Source organism: Aquarana catesbeiana, linkage group LG10 (assembly GCF_042186555.1).
Source record: "Aquarana catesbeiana isolate 2022-GZ linkage group LG10, ASM4218655v1, whole genome shotgun sequence".
Classification (NCBI taxonomy): domain Eukaryota; kingdom Metazoa; phylum Chordata; class Amphibia; order Anura; family Ranidae; genus Aquarana; species Aquarana catesbeiana.
The window spans coordinates 26,254,067-26,280,206 of NC_133333.1; the positions used below are offsets into that span (position 1 = coordinate 26,254,067).

A 26,140-nucleotide genomic window follows, 5' to 3' on the forward strand; every position below is an offset into this window, starting at 1 on the left:
AAAAAATTTTCTCCAAAGTTTTCTTTTTAAATTTTATTTAATAACATTACTAATTTTTTTTTTTTTTTTTGGGGGGGGGGGGGGTGGAACTCCACTTTAAGCAGGCATTTTAAACAAATAAAAATATATAATGAGTATTCACAATATCTGATCATAACATACATTCAAGAGTGTTACATATGATATTAATCACCATCCCTTCATTTATAATTTTATATGTAGCATGTTAGTCTCTCACAGTGCCCTCTAGTGGTGGGTTGCTGTATGTGCGCGTGTCCCCATATCCAGGCTCTGCCTCTCCTGTGCTGCTATATGGCCTGGATGGCCTGGTTTTTGCCTGAATACCGGTAGACGCATTACTGGCACTTAAAAAAAAACAGCTTCAGATTTTAAAAAGATTGAAAATATATTTTGATATGAAAGTAACATTTTACAAGAGATTTTAGTAACAAGACTAACACTGTACATGCATCTAATGACTCGTGATTGTTCATAGGTCCTGCTCATTGCACAGTCGTTTTCAGGATGTGGCCAAGAAAAGATGGATGTCTTGGTTTACAGCTGGTGACAGTTCTATTCCTCATTTCAAAGGGTTTGTGAGAAAAATATCAGATCTTTATAGAACATAGATTTTCTATCAGTTTTACCGGTAGCATTTGTTTCCTTGTTTCTATTATTAATTGGTATTTTACTACTTATACCTGCTTTAGTAGTATAAGTATTTATTTTCTAATTTCTACTATTGTCAAATAATGGTATATATATATATATATATATATATATATATATATATATATATATATATATATATATATATATATTGTATTTATGTGGTATGTATGTCACTGTGGTTTTTATGATCAGTGATATATTTATTATACGTGTCCTTCATCTCTTTTATGAACAATTTTGAATTTTTTTAAGGAGAATATTATTTTAGGCACTTGGAATATGAAGTCCATATTAGACTTATCTTAATATAGTTTTTGTTTGCATCCCTCATGAATATGGATACATTGGGCCCAATGTGGACATTTTCACTTAGGGGTGTTCTCACTTTTGTTTTGTTCTCACTATTGTTTTGTGAGCCTACACCCCCATAATGACACATCACCAAGGAGAAGAAAGTGAAAGAATTCAGAAGATGTGCTTCAGGGAAGTTTAGACATCTTTCCATGCACATGTGAAATGGTATTCTCATATAGTGTGCCAATTATGAGAGGCTCCCACAATCCTTGTTGAATTTTTTATGAATTTTATTATTTTATTCTCAGACCACCAAGCTCCACCTATTATAAATATTTGAACAAACCAGCTCTTTCATGAAGAATATACATTTATGTAATCTTACAAAATGTTCTTTCTCTGCAGAGACTGTGATATCCCTTAACTACTCCATTGAAGTTAAACAAGATGTGAAAATCCCACAGACTATGTGTGCCATTGTGCCTTGTAAATTCAGGGCTGACGGTAAAGAGAAATTCCTCAATGCAACTGGATTTTGGAAGAAAGGATATCATACCATACTAGCTTCTACTGGTATGTCAGAAGGGAAGAAGAAAAATTTTCATGCAATTGGAGACCCTAAAAACGGTGACTGCACCCTGAAAATCACCAATGCCAGCAAGGAGGACAGTGGGACTTATAACTTCAGATTTGAGGAGAGCCAAAACAAGAGCCAAAACAATAAAAACAATTATAATTATTTAAAAAAGCCAGTAACTGTAAAGGTAACAGGTAAGTGCAACCTAAAAGGTAACTAAATAAAATAAGAAAAATATAATACAGTATATTGCAGCTTACAAGTCGTTAAATGTGTTGGCTGCATTGTAGGGTTTTTTCAGGCTATGAACAATTGCATCAAGTACATGAAATACCTCTTGAACTTGCCTGGAATCTTTTAATCTCCTTTTCACTTCCTGTAAACTGAAAAAGAAAAACAGTATTATTTTCTTACAGTGCATATAGAAAGTATTCACAGCGCTTTACTTTTTCCACATTTTGTTATGTTACAGCCTTATTCCAAAATGGATTCAATTCATTATTTCCCTCCAAATTCTACAAACAATACCCCATAATGACAACATGAAAGAAGTTTGTTTGAAATCTTTGTAAATGTATTAAAAATAAAAAATGATTACAATCAGTCTCAAGTCTTTTGGAGTATGACGCTACAAGCTTGGCACACCTGTTTTTGGGCAGTTTCTCCCATTTTCTTTGCAAGACCTCTCATGCTCCATCAGGTTTGCACAACCATTTTCAGATCTCTGCAGAGATGTTCAATCGGGACTGGCCGGGCAACTCAAGGACATTCACAGAGTTGTCCCATAGCCACTCCTTTGTTATCTTGGCTGTGTGCTTAGGATGAACCTTCGCCCCAGTCTGAGGTCCTGAGCGCTCTGGAGCAGGTTTTAATCAAGGATGTCTCTGTACATTGCTGCATTCATCTGTCCCTCGTTCCGGACTATTCTCCCAGTTCCTGCCACTGAAAAACATTCCCACAGCATTATGCTGCCACCACCATGCTTCACTGTAGGGATGGTATTGGCCAGGTAATGAGCGGTACCTGATTTCTTCCAGACATGACGCTTGCCATTCAGGCCAAATAGCTCAATCTTTGTTTGGTTTCTCATGGTCTGAAAGTTCTTCAGGTGCCTTTTGACAAACTCTTGTTGGGGTGCCATGTGCCTTTTACTGAGGAATGGCTTCTGTCTGGTCACTGTACTATACAGGCCTGATTGGTGGAGTGCTGCAGAGATGGTTGTTCCTCGGGAAGGTTCTCTACTCTCCACAGAGAAATGCTGGAGCTCTGTCAGAGTGACCAGCGGGTTCTTGGTCACCTCCCTGACTAAGGCCCTTCTCCCCCGATCACTCAGTTTGGCTGGGTGGCCCGCTCTAGGAAGAATCCTGGTGGTTCTAAGCTTCTTCTATTTACGGATGATAGAGGCCACTGTGCTCATTGGGACCTTCAATGCTACAAACGGTTTTCTGTACCCTTCCCTAAATCTGTGCCTCCATACAATCCTCTTGATTTGCTTTAAATGATTCAGTTATATATCCCCATCATTTGTCCACCATACCTCAAGGGGTATGGGTACCCCACCAGTTAAAAACCCAGTTAAAAACCCCTGGTTGGAAGCGTTTTCACAGATATCATTTTTTAGTGCATCTCTCTCCATGAGCTGTGAACAACCTCTCAAATAGGGATGAGCCCGATGTTCGAGTCGAACGTAAGTTTGACTCGAACATCGGGTATTCGCCTGTTCGCCGAATAGTGAACAATTTGGGGTGTTCGTGGCAAATTCGAAAGCCGTGGAACACCCTTTAAAAGGCTATGGGAGAAATCAAAAGTGTTAATTTTAAAGGCTTATATGCAAGTAATTGTCATAAAAAGTGGGTCCAGGGGACATGTATCAATGCAAAAAAAAGTTTTAAAAAAATCAGTTTTTTCGGGAGAAGTGATTTTAATAATGCTTAAAGTGAAACAAAAAAAGTGAAATATTCCTTTAAATTTCATACCTGGGTGGTGTCTATAGTATGCCTGTAAAGTGGCAAATGTTTCCCATGTTTAGAACAGTTTGAGAGCAAAATGACATTTGTAAAGGAAAAAAAGTCATTTAAAAGTACTCGCGGCTATTAATGAATTGTCGGTCCTGGCAATACACATAAGTCATTGAAAAAAACGGCATAGGATTCCCCCACAGTCCATTACCAGGCCCTTTGGGTCTGGTATGAATATTAAGGGGAACCCCGACCCTTTGGGTCTGGTATGAATATTAAGGGGAACCCTGAAACAAAATTTAAGAAAAAAAAATTGCGCGGGGGTCCCCCCAAATTTCATACCAGGCCCTTTAGGACTGGTATGTATATTAAGGGGAACCCCGCACTAAAATTTAAAAAAAAATGGCGTGGGGGTTCCCGTCAAAATCCATACCAGACCCTTATCCAAGCACGCAACCTGGCAGGCCACAGGAAAAGAGGGGGGGACAAGAGAGCACCCCCTCTCCTGAACCGTACCAGGCCACATGCCCTCAAGATGGGGAGGGTGCTTTGGGGTAGCCCCCCAAAGCACCGTGTCCTCATGTTGATGGGGCCAAGGCCTCATCCCCGCAACCCTTGCCCAGTGGTTGTGGGGGTCTGCGGGCGGGGGGCTTATCGGAATCTGGAAGCCCCCTTTAACAAGGGGATCCCAGATCCCAGCCTCTCCCCTGTGTGAAATGCTAACAGGGTACAAATGTACCCCTACCATTTCACAAAAAAAGTGTTAAAAATGGTAAAAATGACATGAAACGGCTTGGAACAAGTCCTTTATTAAAAAATAAAAAAATAAAAATGTCCACTGTAGTCTTCTTCTTCTTCTCTTGCTCTGCCAACGGACCAAAAAAGAAAAAAAAAAACCTGCACGTCGCCACCGATCCGCCTCCATGGAAGGCAATCACCATAATGACCGTCCTCTCAGGTGACAGTTCTTTTATAACTGAGGGCGGGGCCACACGGTGATGTCGCCGGTTGACCCCGCCCCCCTCTGACACATGGGGACATCCCTATGGCTTCCCCGTAGCGTCAGAGGGGGGTGGGGCCACCCAGTGACATAACTGGGTGACCTCACCCCCCCATTGATACATGTCCCTTGGGGCAGGACCCAGGTCCCCACACACTTTTTATGACAATAACTTGCATATAAGCCTTTAAAATTAGCACTTTTGATTATTCATGTTCGTGTCACATAGACTTTAACGGTGTTCGCGTGTTCGAACAAATTTTTTGCATGTTAGCATGTTCTTCTGCGATCCGAACCAGGGGGGTGTTTGGCTCATCCCTACTCCCAAGGATAGGTTGCAGTTTTGGCCCTTTTCTGCTCCCCTCCCCCACTGCAGAAGCACCCAAGGCAGCTGCCTTTTCTGTCTACCCCTCAGCCCAGCCCTGGGGTATCTAATTCTCAGGTCAAAGTTAGAGGAAAGGACTGTACTACGCAAAGCACAAAAATCAGGAGTTATGCATGGGTTACCATTAGCCCTGGATCACACCCATGTAACAACTTATGTATCACATACTAAATATTAGAAAAGGAATTTAAAGCATATTCACCTGTAAGCATTTTTCACCTGCATATGTAAATGGTTAACTATAGAGTTCCCCAAGCCCCAGTGACCATTCCCTAGGAGAGAGATTGTGGCCCCAAAAGCTGGAAAATCTTGCAGGGTGAGAGTTCCATCTTCACACTGGTGACAATGGTCACCAAATCAAATAGAGAGGGTAAATCTCACTTACTGGGACACAGACGGCCATAAAAGCTTGACGGTCTAACCCTTCTTCGAAAAAAGGTTCTGATGTGTGTGATAGTGTTGGACTGATAGAAGTGAGGCTTGGTTCTGATGGGTAGACTGGTGTGTGTATTTCTTCAATGGAGCTGATACATAATGAAAATATAGTGTAGATGGACCTTGTTCTAGTCCTAGGCTGCTACCTTTCTGATTGCAACAGGGAACACAGACAGACAGCAATTAAAACTTGACAGATGGTCTAACCCTTTCTCAAAAAAAAAAAAAAAGTTTTGCCTTTACATATATTTTCTGAATGTTTTCTGAATATGTTTTAACATTTTTCTAATGATCTTTTCTGTCTCAGACATTAAAGAAGTAGATGGCTATTCTATTCAGGTGGATCAGATTGTCACTGTCCAGAAGGGTCTTTGTATCACGATTCCTTGTACATTTACTGCTGATCACATGAAATCCTTTACCAGCTCTAAAGGTCACTGGAAGACGATATGCCAAGAATTTGCAGCCTCTAATAACAAGTCAATTGTTGGCATAAAGCCACATTTTCAACTGATTGGAAATCCAGATAATGGAGATTGCACGCTAATGATAACTGATGCCGAAGAGCAAGATTCTGGAAAGTATCACTTTGCATTTGAAGATGGTAAAGTCAACAGCCGGAAGCACAGCTATGTATCCAAAATGATAACAATACAGGTCACAGGTAGGATTACTGTCTAAAAAAGTCAACTGATTATTTTAAAGGTCAACACATTAAAGTGTTCCTGCACTGAAATACTGTAAATACAGAGGCTTTGAAGGCTCAAACAGACACCATGCACCAGGATTCAACGGAACGTATGATGTTTATTCAAAAGCCATAGGGGTCCCGTAGGGGTCCCCCCCCAAAATCCATACCAGACCCTTATCCGAGCACGCAACCTGGCAGGCCACAGGAAATGAGGGGGGGATGAAAGAGCGACCCCCGTCCTGAACCATACCAGGCCACATGCCCTCAACATGGGGGGGGTGCTTTGGAGTCACCCCCAAAGCACATTGTCCCCATGTTGATGGGGATAAGGGCCTCATCCCCACAACCCTTGCCCGGTGGTTGTGGGGGTCTGTGGGCAGGGGGCTTATTGGAATCTGGAAGCCCTCTTTAACAAGGGGACCCCCAGATCCCACCCCCCCATGTGAATTGGTAACGGGTACATTGTACCCATACCATTTCACAAAAAAAGTGTCAAAAATAGTAAAAATTACAAGAGACCCTTTGGGACACGTCCTTTATTAAAAAATAAAAAAATAAAAATGTCCCGCGATGTAAATCCGTCTCACGCTGCCCGATGGACCGAAAAAAAGAAAAGAAAAGCCGCAACAGCTCCGCCTCCATGGTAGGCTCCCACCGAGTGACACTTCTACTCGATGACAGCTGTTATATAGCTGAGGACGGGGCCACTCGGTGATGTAAACAGGTGTTTCTGCCTTCCTCTGATGTCACGTGGCATATATAACAGCTGTCATCCAGAAGAAACGTCAATCGGCGGGAGCCTCCCATGGAGGCGGAGCTGTTGCGCTTTTTTTTTCTTTTCTCAGTTCGTCAGGCGGCATGAGATGGATTTACATAGCGTGACATTTTTTTTTTTTTTTTTAAATAAATGACTTGTCCCAAAGTGTCTCTTGTCATTTTTACTATTTTTGACACTTTTTTTCGTGAATTGGCAGGGGTACAATGTACCCATTACCAATTTACATGGGGGGCAGGATCTGGGGGTCCCCTTGTTAAAGTAGGCTTCCAGATTCTGATAAGGATGGTATAGATTTTGGGGGGACCCCTACGCCATTTTTGTTTAAATTTGGTGCAGGGTTCCCCTTAGTATCCACACCAGACCTGCAGGGTCTGGTATGGATTTTGGGGGGACCCCCCACGCATTTTTTTTAAATTTTGGTTCGGGGTTCCCCTTAATATTCATACCAGACCCAAAGGGCCTGGTAATGGACTGGGGGGGACCCATGCTTTTTTTTTCAGTGAGTTTTAGCATTATTGCCGAGACCCAACAATTTATTACAGCCATGATCAGTTTTAAATGACTTTTTTTCTTTTAGAAATTTAATTTTGCTGTGATATTGTTCTAAACACGGGAAAACAGCGCCGCTTTACAGGCATACTATATACACACCACAGGCACGATATTTAAAGGAATATTTCATTTTTATTGTTTAATTTTAAGCATTATTAAAATCACTGCTCCTGAAAAATTGTTCATTTTTAAAACTTCTTTTTGCATTGATACATGTCCCCTGGGGCAGAACCCAGGTCCCCAAACACTTTTTATGGCAATAACTTGCAAATAAGCCTTTAAAATGAGCACTTTTGAGTCTTCATATTCGTGTCCCATAGACTTTAACGGTGTTCGTGTGTTCGTCCAAATTTTTTGCCTGTTCGAAAGTTCTGGTTCAAACCGAACCGGGGGGGGGGGGGTGTTCAGCTCATCCTTACTGGATAGTGACTCAGGAAGTATTAAAGTACAATATCTAATGCTTATTTAAGCTGTCTAGGATATAACTGGAATCTAATAATCAAACAGCAGGAAACTGGATTTAGGATGCAAAAAACAAGTAAATTATGGTGCAAAGTAGAGGGGGGGGCAAACTTGTTTATGGGAGGAAAAAATGAAAAAGCAACATAAATGTGTTGGGAGACAGTATAATAAAACCACTAAGATTTAGGCAGCAGCTGTTCCATGAAAGGATTGGAAACCTTAGGATTAGGGATGAGCCGAACACCCCCCTGTTCGGTTCGCACCAGAACTTGTGAACAGGCAAAAAATTTGTTCGAACACGCGAACACCGTTAAAGTCTATGGGACACGAACATGAATAATCAAAAGTGCTAATTTTAAAGGCTTATATGCAAGTTATTGTCATAAAAAGTGTTTGGGGACCTGGGTCCTGCCCCAGGGGACATGTATCAATGCAAAAAAAGTTTTAAAAATGGCCGTTTTTTCGGGAGCAGTGATTTTAATAATGCTTAAAGTGAAGCAATAAAAGTGTAATATCCCTTTAAATTTCATACCTGGGGGTGTCTATAGTATGCCTGTAAAGGGGCGCATGTTTCCCGTGTTCAGAACAGTTTGATAGCAAAATGACATTTCAAAGGAAAAAAAGTCATTTAAAACTACTTGCGGCTATTAATGAATTGCCGGTCCGACAATACACATAAAAGTTCATTGATAAAAACGGCATGGGAATTCCCCACAGGGGAACCCCGAACCAAAATTAAAAAAAAAAATAAATGACGTGGGGGTTCCCCTAAATTTCATACCAGGCCCTTCAGGTCTGGTATGGATATTAAGGGGAACACCGGCCAAAAAAAAAAAAAAAGGCGTGGGGTCCCCCTCAAAATCCATACCAGACCCTTATCCGAGCACGCAACTTGGCAGGCCGCAGGAAAAGAGGGGGGGCAAGAGAGCGCCCCCCCTCCTGAACTGTACCAGGCCACATGCCCTCAACATTGGGATGGTGCTTTGGGGTAGCCCCCCAAAACTCCTTGCCCCATGTTGATGAGGACAAGGGTCTCATCCCCACAACCCTTGGCCGGTGGTTGTGGGGGTCTGCGGGCGGCGGGCTTATTGGAATCTGGAAGCCCCCTTTAACAAGGGGACCCCCAGATCCCGGCCCTCCCCCCTGTGTGAAATGGTAAGGGGGTACAAAAGTACCCCTACTATTTCACAAAAAAGTGTCAAAAATGTTAAAGACAGTTTTTGACAATTCCTTTATTTAAATGCTTCTTCTTTCTTCTTTCTTCCTTCGGTTTCTTCCTCCATCTTCTTCTTCTTCTGGTTCTTCTGGTTCTTCTTCCAGTGTTCTCGTCCGGCATCTTCCACCGCGGCATCGGCGTCTTCTTCCCTTCTTCTCCGGGCCGCTCCGCATCCATGATGGCATGGAGGGAGGCTCCCGCTGTGTGACGCTTATCTCTTCATCTTCTTCTCTTCATCTTCTTGTCTTCATCTTCTTTTCGGGCCGCTCCGCATCCATGATGGCATGGAGGGAGGCTCCCGCTGTGGGACGCTTCTTCTCTTCTGACGGTTCTTAAATAACGGGGGGGGCACCCGGTGACCCCGCCCCCCTCTGACGCACGGTGACTTGACGGGACTTCCCTGTGCTGTCATGGGGAATGCATCTAATCGCATTTAGATGCCGATGCTTCCCACTCCTCCTTGTAACTGGATTTAGGAGGCAATCCAAATATGTAATAAGTACTGACCATCAAAGCTTGTTGAACATTTCATTCCAAAACCCTAACGTGGATTTAATTCCCTTCCCCATTCACTCTTCCGGGAATGCTTTTAACCAGATTTTGAAGTGTATCTATGGAAATGTGTTCCCATTAAGCCAAAAGAACATTTAAGAAGTAAGATATTGATGCTGCATGAGAAGACCTTACTCACATTCTGCATTCAAACTCATCTTGAAAGTGTTCAGTAGGGTTGAGGACAGGGCTCTGGGCAGGACACTTGAGTATCTGCACACCAATCCCCTCAAACCATATATTTATGAAGCTGGCTTTGTACACAAGGGCATAGTCATGTTGAAACAGTAAAGGGCATTCCCCAATCTGTCCCTGCTATACATACCTCAATGGGTGATCAGCTGTTCGTGTGCACACAGCCGGTGCAGTGGTCTGGGATTTGAAATCCCCTCTCTTCTCCCTCTTTTTTCTGCAGTGTTTGCAGGACAGATCAGAGCAATTCTTATTGGTCAACACTCTAAACCGTCCAATAAGTCCTACAATGAGAAGAAAAGAGTGGAGATTTTAAATCACTGAACTGCTGCACCAGCTTGATGGGCACTGGCAGTTCATCACCCAAGGAGATAAATACAACAGGGATATGATGGGGGGGGGGGGGGGGTGTACAGTGTTCACTTTTTCACATTTTCCTAAAAGGTTAACTAACACTTGAAAGATGGTGAAAAGTAATTCCAAGACATCCAGAAATGGTCAAATAAAATTCAATTGAATTCAGAAAAATAAATAAGGTACCATTTTCAGTTTTTTATTACAAACTGACAGATAGACACACATGAAAAAATAGAATTATAAGATAATTTACACACAACAATTTTCAATCATAAATTTTAACTTTTTTATATGTAGCGCTGGTAGATTTTCCTTGTCAAAAGAAGTTTATTGAGTATACAATGTTATAAAGATACATAAAGTAAGTTTACAAGGATCTATAAAGTAAGCTCATTGTTTATATAGGTAAATATCATGAAATTTCAATAATTAAACATTGGGTTTACGTAAACCTAAATTAAAGATATATATCATTTCCTTAGTTACTTTTGTAGGTATTTAAATGATTTATACCTACTATACATATTGTTTACAAGTAGAGTGTATATAGGTCAAATAAATTCTGATAATGAGCTTTAATCGTAAGGTGGAGAAAAGGAAAGAGAAAGAAGAAAAAGGGTTGAAAGGTAGAGGTATGGTCCACAAGGTTGTCCCGCTCGTCAGTTTATTATTCTTTTTAGTTCTCTTTGAAGCCTTAGAATGGGTGTCTCTGTAAGTCATTTAATCCGTTACCATGGCAACAGGACAGAGTCATTGAAGTTTGACAGGAACTGTTGTTTTATCCAAGGATGCCAAAGTTTTTCAAATTTTGGAATTTGATTTTGATCGATGGCTACCATCTTAGCATGGGACATTGTATTATTCATTCTGTGAATTGTTTCTGCTAGTACCAATGTAGGAGATTTCCATGCCTTGGCCACTGTTTGTTTTGCAGCCGTTATTAGTTGGATCATAAGTTTGAATTGAGAGAGTGTTAACCATTCCGGTTTTAGATTAAGTAAAGTTAAATATGGATCTGGTTGTATTATTTTTTTAAATATTTTAGATGCAATCACGAAGACTTCCTTCCAGAAGGTTTGGATTACTGGGCACGTCCACCATATGTGTAAATATGTGCCTATTTCTGGGCATCCTCGAAAACAAAGAGCTGAGGTATTAGGTGAATATTTTGCCACTCTAGCGGGTACAAGGTACCAGCGAGTTAGGACTTTATAATTTGTCTCCAGTGCTAAGATGTTGGGTGAAGATGACTTAGATGTGAGCCATATGTTAGACCAGTCCGTGTCTTCTAAAGTTCGTCCCAGGTCCTCCTCCCACCTCTGAACGTAAGAGGGTCTATTAAGATTTGCTACTCCATATAATTGATTATAAAGTGATGAAATTGTACCTTTAGCAAATGGATCTTTTGTACAGATTGATTCAAAAATGGATAATTGGGATAATGGTGTATCCCCCTTTAGGAATGGTGTATAGAAATTTTTGATTTGGAGATATCTAAATATCTCAGAGTTTGGTAGATCATATTTTTCTCTAAGCGATGGGAATGAAAGGAATGATTTAGATGCTATGAAGTCATTTAGTGTCTGAATGCCTGATGTTGTCCAAGCTTTAAAAGAATTTGGGTAGATCCATGCCGGATAAAAGGCCGGATTTCTGATAAAAGAAAGGAGAGTATTGTGTGGAGATTGTAACTGATATTTGGTTTTTAGTTTATCCCAGAGAGATAAGAAGTGTTTAGTTATGGGATTATGAATTTTAAAGCGGTCTTTAGGATCAAGCCATAATAAATTTGATATTAATAGAGGGTCATTTTCTGAAGCCTCTATAAATACCCATAATGGGATTTCCTGTTTTGCATGGTATTTGGACAGACTGGCCAAATGTGCTGCTCTGTAGTAGTTAGTAAAATTAGGGTATCCCAGGCCTCCTTTATTTTTGGGAAGATGTAGTGTGTGTATAGGTATACGTGGTTTAGAAGAGCCCCATATAAACGAAGTTGCTCTTTTTTGTACTATTCTCAAAAAATAGGAAGGAATTGGAATAGGGAGGACTCTGAATAGATAAAGCAATTTGGGTAGAATAGTCATTTTGATTGCATTAATCTTCCCTATCCAGGATAAAGGAAGTTGCGACCATTGTTTTATTAGATTTGTGATCTGTCTTAATACAGGAGGATAATTGGTTGAGAATAAGTCAGAATGAGATGCTGTTAAATGAATTCCAAGATATGGGATTGATTTTTCTGCCCATGTGAATGGGAGTGCAGCCCTAGCCGGGATCAATTCCATGTTTGTGAGTGAAATATTAAGCACTAGGCATTTCTTAGGATTAATCATAAGGCCGGATAGGGCTGCAAATCCATCAAGAGCTGGTATTAAGTTAGGACCAGAGACCTGTGGTGATGATAGAAAAAGTAATATATCGTCTGCAAATATACATAATTTGTGTGTAATACCTCCTACTTCAATGCCAGTTATAGTTTGGTTTGTTCTGATGTATTGGGCCATGGGTTCGAGTATAAGGGCAAATAATAAGGGAGATAATGGGCAACCCTGTCGGGTACCTCTTTCGATATTAAAGGCTTCAGATTTATATCCAGCATATTTTATATAGGCTTTGGGTTTATTATATAATGCTTTGATCCATGTTAAAAAGTGGGGTCCAAAACCCCATTTTTGTAATGAATATTGCATATATTGCCAGGATACTGTGTCAAATGCCCTCTTAATATCGAGAGATAGAAAACATAAAGGGATTTTCCGTTTTTTAGCAATATGTGCCAATAACACTGCCCTGCGTACATTATCGCCTGCCTGTCTATTTGGCATGAAGCCTACTTGATCTCTATGTATTAATTTTCCTATAATGCTATTGAGGCGTTTTGCTATTATTTTTGCTAATAATTTAATATCGAGGTTTAACAGAGAGATAGGCCTATAAATCACACAGGAAGTATCATCAGAAAGGGGTTTTGGGATCATACAAACAATTGCCATTAGTGTTTCTTGCCGAAAAGAATGTCCATCTAGAAGTTTGTTAAAAGTTTCAGTGAGAATGGGAGAGAGTATTTCTGAGAATGTTTTATAGTATAAAGCCGAGTAGCCGTCTGGGCCTGGTCTTTTGTTAAGTTTTAGGTCTTTTATGGCGTTAGCAACTTCATCTATAGTTATAGGCTCATCCAAACTGCTTTTTTGATTCTGAGATAACTCAGGTAAGGTTATTTTTGAGAAGAAGGATTCAGCCTCTGTAGGATTAAATTCATTGTTTGTCTTGTATAAAGTTGCGAGATGTGAGTGAAATTTATGGACTATTTTAACTGGATTACAAGTGTAAACATTTTTTGATAATTTCAAACGTATTGGTTTGAAAGATTTGTTAGTTGAATTTAATGCCCGAGCCAAATATGTACCTGGTTTGTTTGTATTCATGTAGAAATTGTGTTTGGAGCGTTTGAGGGATTTATCAACTGACTCAGTGAGAAATAGATCGTATTCCAATCTAGATTTTTCCAGATGAGATTTTGTACTCTGAGATGGATTATCTTGAAATGATATGTAGGCTGCATTAAAATTGAGTTCTAGTTTTTTTGCTAGATTTTTGCGTTCCCGTTTAAATAGTGCCATTTGTCTTTGTATTGTACCATGCAAGACAGGCTTATGAGTTTCCCACAGTGTTATTGGGGAGATGTCTGTTGTATTATTAATTGATATGTATTCCTTTAAAGCTTGTTCAATGGCCATCTGATGTAGTGGGTGTTTGAGCATTATGTCCGGTAAGTACCACGTTGGGTCATGCGCTTTTGGTATGGCTGAGGCTATAGTAGTGTATACTGCATTATGGTCAGACCACGGAATCGGAATTATATCTGATGCAATAATTTCTGGTATCATTCCTATTGTTAGAAAAATATGATCTATTCTGGTGAAGGTTTGATGAGGGTGCGAGAAATAAGTGAATTTCTTTTTCATTGGGTTACTTTCTCTCCACGAATCTACCAGATTGTATTTGGAAAGAAGTTGAGAAAAAGGTAATCTAGAGGTTATTTTGGATGGTGTAAAAGGTGATTTATCTAGAAATGGGAGGAGGACCTGGTTCGAATCCCCACACATTATCACTGTTCCTATTTTGTGTGTATTAATCACTTGTAATATATGTGAGAGGAATGGTGTAGGTTGTTTGTTAGGAGCGTAGTAGGAAATCACCGTGATTGCTGTATCCATTATATAACCCATGAGTATCAGGTATCTACCTTCTGGGTCTTTAATTTCTGATGATAAGGTGAATGGTGTGGATCGGTGAAATGCAATTAGAGTTCCCCTTTGCTTGGTACAGGCAGAAGCCGTGTAAATTTGTTGATAAAAAGGAGAAATATATTTTGGAGTAGAATCTTTGGTGAAGTGTGTTTCTTGGAGGCATACTATGTGAGCCTTCTTGTTATGGAAAGTACGGAAGGCTTTGGTCCTTTTTTGAGGGACATTTATTCCCTGAACATTCAGGGAAAGTATATTCAGTGGTGCCATGGCAATAGATCAAATAGCTTTGACTTACTTTTTGTTATGCAGAGCTGACTGCGCAGATCAACCCGTGTGGACTGAAGAGATGAATAGATAGAAAAGAAACCAGTGAATTCTGGAGTAAAGAGTAAACAAAAAACATATGAGATTAGATGATACATTGTATAAATTATTTTTTGCAAGTAATCACAATTTACCCGTGAAAGAGAATAAATATCTCTCTCAGGGGAATAAGTGCCTTCGTCACACTCCCACATAATATGGTTGGGAGAATGAGGAGGGCTAATGGGGGTACACGGATCTTCCGCTTACAGGAGAGAAGTGCTATGTCAAAAGACATCAAAATGATGTTTCATTAATTGGAGTGCAGAATATAGTTTTTGTTGAAATTATTTATTCCAGGGTGGTTGTATATGGTTAGTCTTGCCCTAGGCTAAATAATTCAGTTAGAAAGGTACTGTTAATAACTTTGGTATTGATGAAGATAGTTTGAATTATTTTGGGATTTTAACCCTTTTAGAGTAAACAATTACATATTTTATTCATATGTAACTGTTTAGATATGTTAACTCCTAAAATTGAGGTTGTATTGCTTCAGATTAGAATAAACAAAAACATAATTCTAGGAACTAGTTAGGTAATAATATATTTGTTTTAAGAAAAGAAAGAAAAAGCTTCCATTACTTCTGGATTATTGAACATATTTGTCCTAAAAAGTAATAAATCTATTGTTATTACCTGATAATATATAACTGAACAAGAATTTCCTTATTTCACTTATATATTCTAAGGCTATATGAATCAGAAGTAATAAGAAATATTACTGGAATGTAACATGATCCCACACAGTGTGTGACTATCAGAATGCAGTTACATTCAGTTATAAATATAGGTTTTTTATAGAGAACCATCTCTTAGTATAAAATGAAGAGATATCAGGAATTAGGATGTCAGTCCATTGAATCTTCTTGGTCCATGGATGATGTGGCATAACGGCCTCTTTTGTGAGAATGATGATTCCCATTTTGTTCTGATATTTTCTGGGTGATGCCTGAAGGTGAAGATGATGCCATTCTTCTGCGCGTGGGAGTGTTGCTGCTTGTGGGTTCTGTCAGATTTAATTTTAAAAGGGTTTGTTGTAGTTCATCTGCTGATCTGCTTCTGTAAATTGTACCTTGGTAGTTAAATCTGACTGAAAAGGGGAAGCCCCATTGATACATAATGTTGTGGCGTTGCAGTTCCATTAGTTGGGGTTTCATGGATCGTCTTTTAGTAATAGTAAGTTGGGATAGGTCAGCAAAAATTTGATAATTGTGTCCTTGAAAATTAAGTTCCTTTTTTTCTCTTGCAGCAATTAGTATTTGTTCTTTCGTTCTGTAATAATGAAATTTTGTGATTATATCACGTGGGGGTCCATCTTTCTTTTTGGCTGTGAGGGCTCTGTGTACTCTGTCCAGTTCTAAACGTTCAATAGGGATATCTGGCTTTAGTTCTTGTAATAGAGCAGTAATAGTAGATTGCAGGTCTGTCACAGTTTCAGGTATTCCCCTTATGCGCAAGTTTGAACGTCTGGCTCTATTTTCGTAATCTTCGAGCTTAGTTTGAAGTATTAAATTCTCTTCTTTTAATTGTTCCAATTCTGTTATATTTTCTTGGGTTGTAATTTCAATTTCATCCATTTTTATTTCTTATGCCGCGTACACACGGTCGGACTTTCCGGCATACTTGGTCCGGCGGACCAGAGTGTGCCGGACAATCCGCCCGTGTGTGGGCGGCGGCGGACTTTTCCGGCGGACTTCTTCCCAAAAGCCCGCCGGACCTAGATTTGAAACAAGTTTTAAATCTTTCCGTAGGACTCAGTTTCGGGCGGAAAGTCCGCTCGTGTGTGTGCTGGTCCGACGGAAAGCCCGCTCGTGTGTAGGCTGGTCCGACAGACCAGATACGACGCGAGGGCAGGGTATTGCATCTCGCGCTCTCTGCAATAGGAAAAACAAATTTTCCTATTGCGGTGAGCGCGGTGCATGCCAGGCCCTTAGGTCTGGTATGGATTATAAAGGGAACCCCCTACGCCGAAAAAACGGCGTGGGGTCCCCCCTAAAATCCATACCAGACCCCGATCCGAGCACGCAGCCTGGCCGGTCAGGAAAGGGGGTGGGGACGAGCGAGCGCCCCCCCCCCTGAACCGTACCAGGCCGCATGCCCTCAACATGGGGGGTGGGTGCTTTGGGGGAGGGGGGCGCCCTGCGGGGCCCCCCCACCCCAAAGCACCTTGTCCCCATGTTGATGAGGACAAGGGCCTCTTCCCGACAACCCTGGCCGTTGGTTGTCGGGGTCTGCGGGCGGGGGCTTATCGGAATCTGGGAGCCCCCTTTAATAAGGGGGCCCCCAGATCCCGGCCCCCCACCCTATGTGAATGATTATGGGGTACATGGTACCCCTACCCATTCACCTAGGGAAAAAGTGTAAGTAATAAAACACACTACACAGGTTTTTAAAATATTTTATTAAACAGCTCCGGGGGGGGGGATCTTCCTCCGGCTTCGGGGGTCTTCTTCCGGCTTCGGGGGTCCCTCCGCTTCATCTTCTCCCGGCGTCCGGTTGGTTCTTCTCCGCTCTCTTCTCCCGGTGTTCCTGTTCTTCGGCCGGCTCCTCTGCTGTCTTCAAGTAGCTCTCTTGCCAGCAGAGGTCCGGACTTCTGGGCTTCTGGGCTTCTGGGCTTCTGGGCTTCTCTTCCCCAGATGTTGACACGACGCTCTCTCCTGCTGGACTGCTCTCCGAGGGCTGCGTTGTGACTTATATAGGTGGAGACCCCGCCCCCTTTTGATGTCACAGTCCCTGGGCATGCTGGGACTGTGACGTTTTAGGGGGCGTGGTCACTGGGTGATGTTGACCACGCCCCCTAAAACGTCACAGTCCCAGCATGCCCAGGGACTGTGACATCAAAAGGGGGCGGGGTCTCCGCCTATATAAGTCACAACGCAGCCCTCGGAGAGCAGTCCAGCAGGAGAGAGCGTCGTGTCAACATCTGGGGAAGAGAAGCCCAGAAGCCCAGAAGCCCAGAAGCCCAGAAGCCCAGAAGTCCGGACCTCTGCTGGCAAGAGAGCTACTTGAAGACAGCAGAGGAGCCGGCCGAAGAACAGGAACACCGGGAGAAGAGAGCGGAGAAGAACCAACCGGACGCCGGGAGAAGATGAAGCGGAGGGACCCCCGAAGCCGGAAGAAGACCCCCGAAGCCGAAGGAAGATCCCCCCCCCCCGAGCTGTTTAATTAAATATTTTAAAAACCTGTGTAGTGTGTTTTATTACTTACACTTTTTCCCTAGGTGAATGGGTAGGGGTACCATGTACCCCATACTCATTCACATAGGGTGGGGGGCCGGGATCTGGGGGCCCCCTTATTAAAGGGGGCTCCCAGATTCCGATAAGCCCCCGCCCGCAGACCCCGACAACCAACGGCCAGGGTTGTCGGGAAGAGGCCCTTGTCCTCATCAACATGGGGACAAGGTGCTTTGGGGTGGGGGGGCCCCGCAGGGCGCCCCCCTCCCCCAAAGCACCCACCCCCCATGTTGAGGGCATGCGGCCTGGTACGGTTCAGGAGGGGGGGGGGGCGCTCGCTCGTCCCCACCCCCTTTCCTGACCGGCCAGGCTGCGTGCTCGGATCGGGGTCTGGTATGGATTTTAGGGGGGACCCCACGCCGTTTTTTCGGCGTAGGGGGTTCCCTTTATAATCCATACCAGACCTAAGGGCCTGGTATGCCCCGCGACGGGGCTCGCAAGGTGTCAATCTCGCCGATAAAAGCGGCAAGATTGACATCCTTTTCTAGTCCCGTCGCACCTGAGTCACGTTCAAAATGAACGGACTTGTCCGTGTGTGGGCAAGTCCGTTCATTCTGAAAGTCCGCCGGAACTCCGGCGAAAGTCCGTCGGAAAGACGGGCGGACTTAGCCCGCCGGAAAGTCCGGGTGTGTGTGGGCAAGTCCGTCCGTTTTAAAGTCCGGCGCACCTGGCGGACAAAGTCCGTCGGAAAGTGTGCCGGACCAAGTAGGATAGAAAGTCCGACCGTGTGTACGTGGCATAAGGCTGCGGTGCGGTTTCCCAGCTCTCTTATTTCTTTGGTTAGGCTTTTTGTTATTTGGTCTGAGGTTTGTTTTAAAGCCTTATGAAGCATCTTTTCAAATTGTAATAATATTACTGGGGATACTGAGGAGGCTTGTGGAGAAGTTTGTGAGAGGATTTGTTCTGTATCTGACTCAAATGGAGAGTCTTGCTGTGGCATTTTCTGTCTGTGAGAGCGCCCTGATGCTGTATCTTGTGAGGTGACTGGAGCTGCTTCAGCTGCAGTGAGTGCCTGTGAGCTCTTTGTGAGGTGATTTTTATTTCTGCCACGGTTTCCTCCCAGTACCATATTTCCTGCCCAAACTTTCACAGTTTGTTCCCAGGGGCAAAAAGGTTCAAATGGATACCTTTTGAGCCTGCAGGCTCCGCTTTGTCCTTCTCTTCTCTCCTCAGCGGTGTGGAGCTCTAACAATGCATGTCTGCTCTGCTAGGCTCCGCCTCCTGCCAGCGCGCTGGTAGATTTTCAATCTACTGCTTATAGGTAAATTTAGTGGGTTATCTGTTTATACATAGTCAGATTTGCCTCTGTTCCAGCTTGGCTGAGTTGCATGTAGTTTCACACTGTGCCTGTAGGTGTCGTTGTCACGATGGGTCGGTGTTGGAAAGGCACGGGCTGCACACGCACCTGAGGTGCATGCTGGTGCATACAAGCACCGCTGTCCAGTCTGACCAGGAACACGCATGCGCGCATGCACGTACCCCCGTTCTGTCCCGGCAGGTCCCTGACAAGTGTATTGAATGAGAAAGGTACTCAGAATGAACAGTTTGCATGTGATTTTGTTTGAAATACCTCACTTCTGCCATCATTTCTCTGCACTGTAGACTGCAATGTGTTTCTCCAAGTTCTCCTCCCTTTGCTATGAATCTCTGTCATAAGGCTAAAGGAGTAACGTGCCCAGTAGTTGATATGTGTCAAGACACCAATAAAAGAAATGCATGTATTTTGACAAAATATAAAATCTTAACAATATCACCAAAATGTTTACAACATTTTGTCTTTAAAAACCCTTTAAAATGTTTTTGGGGGTGGGGCTTCTTGTAGATTTGAATGAAAAACCTGTCATTTCGGACCCCGGAATACTGACCGAAGGTAAAAAGGTGACGATAACATGTACTGCACCGAGAGGCTGCCCCAACGCACTAATTACATGGAAGAATCAGACGGGAATATGGACTAATTCAGGAGACCTGACATTTGTACCGGCTCTGAGTCACCATCAAACTTCATTGATCTGTAAGATGACCTTCCCATCATTCGAGAGTTATACCCAAAATGAAATCACATTATCTGTTCAGTGTGAGTATAAAATATGTGGTTGGGGAAAAAAAAATTGTCATCTCACCATTACAGTATATCAAACGCTAAGCCTTTTCTTTTTTTCTTTTTCTTTTTTTTATTTAGTTTGGGCAATAGTAACATAAATAGGGTTAAAATCTCTTTCAGGTTCTTTTTTTCCTATGGCTCTAATGAGGGTGTCAGACCAAGGAACTAAGAATGTTTTAATACTGATGTATATTCATACAAGAAAGCATAAAACAGTCAGGGGCTGAAAGTGCTCCCCCTTCTTCAGGGTAGACTAGGACAAATACAAGGGTGGTTGTAAAAATATGAAGTTCTATGTTGCTCAAATCATATTCAAATTCATCAATTTATATAGGAAACAACACGAGACCACAAAATGTGACCACAAAATTATAATAATCAGAAATAAAATATAAAAATGATTATATCATAATTGATTCCATTATTGATAAAACTTATAAAAGCCATATTGCTTTATAACTTCATAAATACATTTTGTTTTTAGTTTCATATATGGATTAATACATTTCGGTGTAATTTGTTTAGCATAGAACCTCATATAGTTACATACAACCACCAATGTATTTGTCTTATAGCCCTGATAAATGGGGAGATCTTTTAACTCCCCAAATGTATTGCCCGTTTTATGCTTTCTTGTATGAATTTACATCAGTAGTAAAAGATTTTTGGGCTCTTAGCTTCTTGCTTTGGTGCTCTCATTAGAGCAACACATTCCCCAAGCTTTCGCCACTTTGCCCACTCCATTTTAATTATAATATTTGCCATTCAAAGGACTGGTACCAGCCTCTTCATCTTCTTCAGCAGGTTGAATCACCCACCATCTTCTTATATCTCTTGGAGATCCCTCTGGATTGTGGAGGAGGAGATGTCGGCAAAGATCTGGATCGGGTGCCCCATAAATTGTAGTTGGGAGGTGGATCTGGCCCTTTTTCATGACTTCTTCTATAACCGTATAGTAGTGTGGCTTAACAAGAATGTCATGGGGGAGTCCATCTGATCATGAGGGCCCTAGGGCACTGTGGGCTCGGTCAAGTTTAGTTCTGTGGGAGCGAATATCAGGGTTTAAGTTCTTTGATGAGGGAATTAACCGCTGCAGGGATATTCATGATAGATTCGGGTAAACCCCTGATTCTAAATTTGTACCTTCGAGATCTGTTCTCGAGGTCATCAATTTTGGCCATAGCGACTTCCAGTTGGTTGTGAAGGTCCTGTATGCGGTCTGTGTTTTGGTTTGTGTGGGCTATGGTTGCGTCCATGTTGTTGTCCATGTTGTTTTCTATGGTTTCAATGCGAGAACCCAGGGATTGTAGATTCATTTTAATATCAGAGGTTATTTTAGCTGCAGTCTGGGACAGGCCCCTGTCCAGCATCTCTGCAAATTTAGTAAACATGAATACTATGTCCTGGGGCTGTGAGGGGAGCTGGCCTGCGCTAAGCAGAGGGTCACTAGACCCCGGTGAGGTGGCAGTCATAGGAGACATGAGGAGCTCACCTAGGGTTTAAATTGAGGAAGGACTCAGTGGAAGCTGGTGAGGTTGGGCCCCTGGGTGGTTTGGTGTTGGAAAATGCTTCACATACCTCTCCTCTCTGTGAGTCCCGCCAGGCTGAGTGAGCAGGGATTCCTGGATGTGTTGCCTCGTGTAGCGGCTGCTCCGTCGCCATCTTGGAATTCTCGTCAGACTCCGGGATTGCGTTAAATTGCACCTGCAGACTGCGCAGGTCGTCCCCGCTGACATATATGTGGTCCAGGGTATGCCCAACTTTTGGCTTCCGTGCTGGGGTGTTTTTAGTCGATGCCTCTGGCTATGGGGAGCATCAAATGTCCGGAGCGGGACAGAGCTCTGTGACTAAGTGTCCATCTTCCAGAACCCTGCGCATGCGCCCCTCCAAATTATTATTTTTGTTGCATATGTGGATTTTCTTCTTGCTACTAATGTTAGGGGTGTTACATTTGCCCATGGGAAGGCAACAAGGAAACTATTACAAGCATTGCAGGAATCATTCTCTACACTTGCATGAATGTTGAGATATTCGCAAAGTACATTTTTTATAAATTGTCCTACTTAGTGTTTTCTTTTAAATGAACAATGTTTGAATTGCTGTTTTTTATCTTTTCTTTTTTAATCTGCCTTTAGTTCTGCTTTGATGCCTAGTATTTTTGTATTTAGAATTCATTAGAATATATAATGTGGAATTCCCATTTAAATCAATAACTGCATGAGTATATTTTATTGTAGCGGATACCGGTAATACAAAGTATTTTGTGATTGCTGGTGTAGTCGGGATTGCTGCCCTCCTGTTGGTTGCTGTAACACTGAAGATTCTGTTGCGTAGCAGGTGAGATATTATTATAGGTGGGATGTTCATTTTTATTTGGCAAAGAAACTGCTTTAACCAATCAGAAGCTACCTCAATGAAACATTTGTTTTAAAGTAATGGGGTTACACCGTTTGTGATTTTACAAAGTATACAGCGATTAACTAAAGCTGACAAATAGTAATTAGGTCTTCTTTTTTTAATTTTAGTTTTGTTTTTTAACCGCTTCAGCCCCGGAAGATTTTACCCCCTTCCTGACCAGAGCGTTTTTTGCGATTCGGCACTGCGTCGCTTTAACTGACAATTGCACGGTCGTGCGACGTGGCTCCCAAACAAAATTGACGTCCTTTTTTTCCCACAAATAGAGCTTTCTTTTGGTGGTATTTAATCACCCCTGCGATTTTTATTTTTTGCGCTATAAACAAAATAAGAGCGACAATTTTGAAAAAAACGCATTTTTTACATTTTGCTATAATAAATATCCCCCAAAAATATATAAAAAAACATTTTTTTTCCTCAGTTTAGGCCGATCGTATTCTTCTACATATTTTTGGTAAAAAAAATCACAATAAGCATTTATTGATTGGTTTGCGCAAAAGTTATAGGGGATAGTTTTATGGCATTTTTATTAATAATTTTGTTTTTACTAGTAATGGCGGCGATCAGCGATTTTTATTGTGACTGCGATGTTATGGCGGACATGTCAGACATTTTTGACACATTTTTGGGACCATTGTCATTTATACAGCGATCAGTGCGATTAAAAATGCACTGATTACTGTGTAAATGACACTGACAGTGAAGGGGTTAACCACTGGGGACGGGGAGGGGTTAAGTGTGTCCTAGGGGAGTGATTACTAACTGTAGGGGGATGGGCTAGCAGTGTCATCATTACTCTGATCACAGCTCCCGATGACAGGAAGCTGTGATCAGTGACACTTGTCACTAGGCAGAACGGAGAGATGCTGTTTACATCAGCATCTCCCCGTTCGTCCTCTCCGTGAGGCGATTGCGATTGCGGGTATCCCCGTGGCGATCGAGTCCGCGGGACCCGCGACTCACGGAGCTCCCGGCCGGCACGCGCGCCGCCGCTGGCGCACCTACCCAATGGCACGGCGGGGAATTCAAATGGACGTACAGGTACGCCCATTTGCCCAGCCGTGCCATTCTGCTGGCGTACATTGGTGTGCGCCGGTCGGGAACCGGTTAAATGGTTTAGTCTAAGGATAAGGATTGTGATAGAAACAAGATTAAATATCTTGTTACACATTTTACCGAGTTGATGAAATGCTTCCAAAGTCAGGGGGATAGAAATATGTTTTTCAACACATGCCTTCAACATAAGGTTAGGAGGCATGTGTACAAAAGTTATAAACAGAGTTGACCAGATTGGTCTACAAACAAGAATAACAAATTGTTCCTAAAGTTTTTTTTTTTTTTTTTTTTATACATTTTTATTAATAGAATTCATAAAGGTCACAGAAAACTGAGAGACCAAAAAATATTATCAGCCATGAAGGAATATTTTGCATTGTTTGATTACAGAGACATTGCATAGATATTATTTGGCCTATTATGTTGTTTGTAGAGTAATCTATACTAACACAGACAACTTGCTGCTTTTATACATCCATATACTACGAAAGAGAATATCCGTCCACTGGATAGGACCATTTCGTACAATTCAAATCGTGAATTAAATAACAAAAACTAGAAGAAACAAATGACCAAAGGAGAGGATAAGGAGGAACAAACTAAGGAAATGGGGATCTAGGGTTGATAGTCCTCAGAGTTGAGGGCAAAAATGTGGGAAAAAAGGGGGGCAGAGAGTCCTCTACTGGGTTTGTATGGAAAAAATGAGTGGAGATCAGGCAACAACATGACAATTTTGTTCAAATGTAGTAGAAGGGAGGTAAGTAAAGAAAGAAAGAAAAAAAGGAGGGGGTGGCCAAAATGAAATGGGGGGCCACCAGGGAACCAAGGCAATCATACTTTGTCCACAGATATAGAACTGTAAAGAGAGTCAACAGTCTCTCACTCCACTCCGGCCATCAATCTGTTGCCTTCTTCACAATACATAAACATATGCCAACGTTGCCATGTTTTATGAAAGGTTTCTTGCATGTTCTTTTGAGATTCCTAAAGTTTAATACAATATATATATATCAATGACATAATCACCGTATATATACACACACACACACATCAAATGTTCCTACATGTTACACACACCATTCATTTGTATATTGTTAAACTCTTAGGACCAAGAACACCAAGGAAGAAGATAAAACCAAGAATCACATTTCTACAGAGGACCAGTATGAACACCAACCAGACCCTGTGTATGAAAACACAGAATTTGCCAACAATGCTAAAGAGGTACATTTAATGTTGTTAATGTAAAAAAAAAAAAGCTTGCATTATTAGATGTTTACAAATGCCTTCTAGGCATATTGTTTTAGTACTTAATTTTTAACAAGCATATTTCATTTTATTCAGTGTGAACCAACTTAAAACAATAGTAAATAATAAGAATAAATGCATAAAAATATAATAATTGTTAAAATAACATGTGCAAAAAAAATCAAAATCAAATGTATAGCAAATACAATCCATATATTGTGCACATCATTTCACAGTGCTGTCCAGTCTCCAAGGGATTTTACCACCAGGAATACAACAACAAAGATGTGTATCCACAGATATAACCCCAGTAGAAATAGACTCATCAAATGGAGATGACCAGTTAACTGAATAGGCTGGTCATACAGGTCATGTTATTAAATCTGCCACTGGTTTCCTTCCTCCAAAGGCTTTGGCTTATAGTACCTTCATAAACAGTCAAGGCATGTAGGGGGGATCATAGCGTAACACTATTTATTAAAAGAAAGGGTAATCCATAAAGTAAAATCACTGACAAACACAGTGCTTCACCCATCACTAAGGATAAAAGGCTCAATACTGTACAATACTATACAAGAGGTACTCACAACTCACCCACCACTCACCATTTGCTTTGAATTTGTGAAGGGTATATTTATACATTTTTTTCTTTTTATTTTGGTAGGAAATAAAGTGCAGTACTGAACCCCAGAACGTTTATTACAATTTTGAAGAGGGGCCTTTTGCTTTCGAAGAAGAGTCTGTTTATGTAAACACATGAGTGTTCCTGAAGATCTCTCCAGAATGCTTAGGTGGATTAGCAATCAACAATGTGACCTCCATGCATAGGGTTCAGTTTTCACTATCCATCAAAGATACTATCTGTCTGCTCTGCAATATATACTGTACACTTCTCTTGAACAGTAAATCTGCCACCTCATTACCTTTTCAAACTCAGTGGGAGACAGATAGATGTGATGCACATTTCTCAACAGAGGAATGTCACAAAGTGTTCTTCCTTACTCTCTTTCCATCTCTTGTAAAGCACAAGAGCATAATTATAGAATATTAACAAGATGGTTCTATTGCCCCTTGATGGTCAAAGATTTTTTTTTTTTTCGAGCCCGACCTGCAGTGCACAATAACAAATCACCAAAGGTAACCAAAAAAGTGCATGTGAACACACACAAAAATGTGCACTAGGGTGTGCCTTTGGTCTCCTCCCAAAGAGGAAGGACCTCTCTCTACCCCCCCCCAGGGGTGCAAGACTCCTGAAAGGGGGCAAGGCATACTCGGGCCCACCTAGCCAAAAATCCCAGTAGACTTGCTCCTTATGATCAAAGTCAACCAATGAGAACTGGGTGAGGT

General features: G+C 41.7%; 1 protein-coding gene across 1 annotated transcript in view; it reads left to right on the plus strand.

Annotated features, from left to right (window-relative positions):
• The window catches only part of LOC141110494 (sialic acid-binding Ig-like lectin 12), a 29,946-nt gene extending 4,075 nt beyond the window's left edge, over positions 1-25,871 (plus strand). Inside the window, exons 2-8 of the mRNA XM_073601866.1 lie at positions 497-592; positions 1,372-1,737; positions 5,629-5,985; positions 19,793-20,047; positions 22,312-22,411; positions 24,652-24,769; positions 25,458-25,871. Of these exons, the coding sequence (XP_073457967.1) occupies positions 526-592; positions 1,372-1,737; positions 5,629-5,985; positions 19,793-20,047; positions 22,312-22,411; positions 24,652-24,769; positions 25,458-25,553 (1,359 nt within the window). The 5' untranslated portion in view covers positions 497-525 and the 3' untranslated portion in view covers positions 25,554-25,871. The remainder of the gene's footprint in view (positions 1-496; positions 593-1,371; positions 1,738-5,628; positions 5,986-19,792; positions 20,048-22,311; positions 22,412-24,651; positions 24,770-25,457) is intronic.
• Positions 25,872-26,140: the final 269 nt, after the last annotated feature.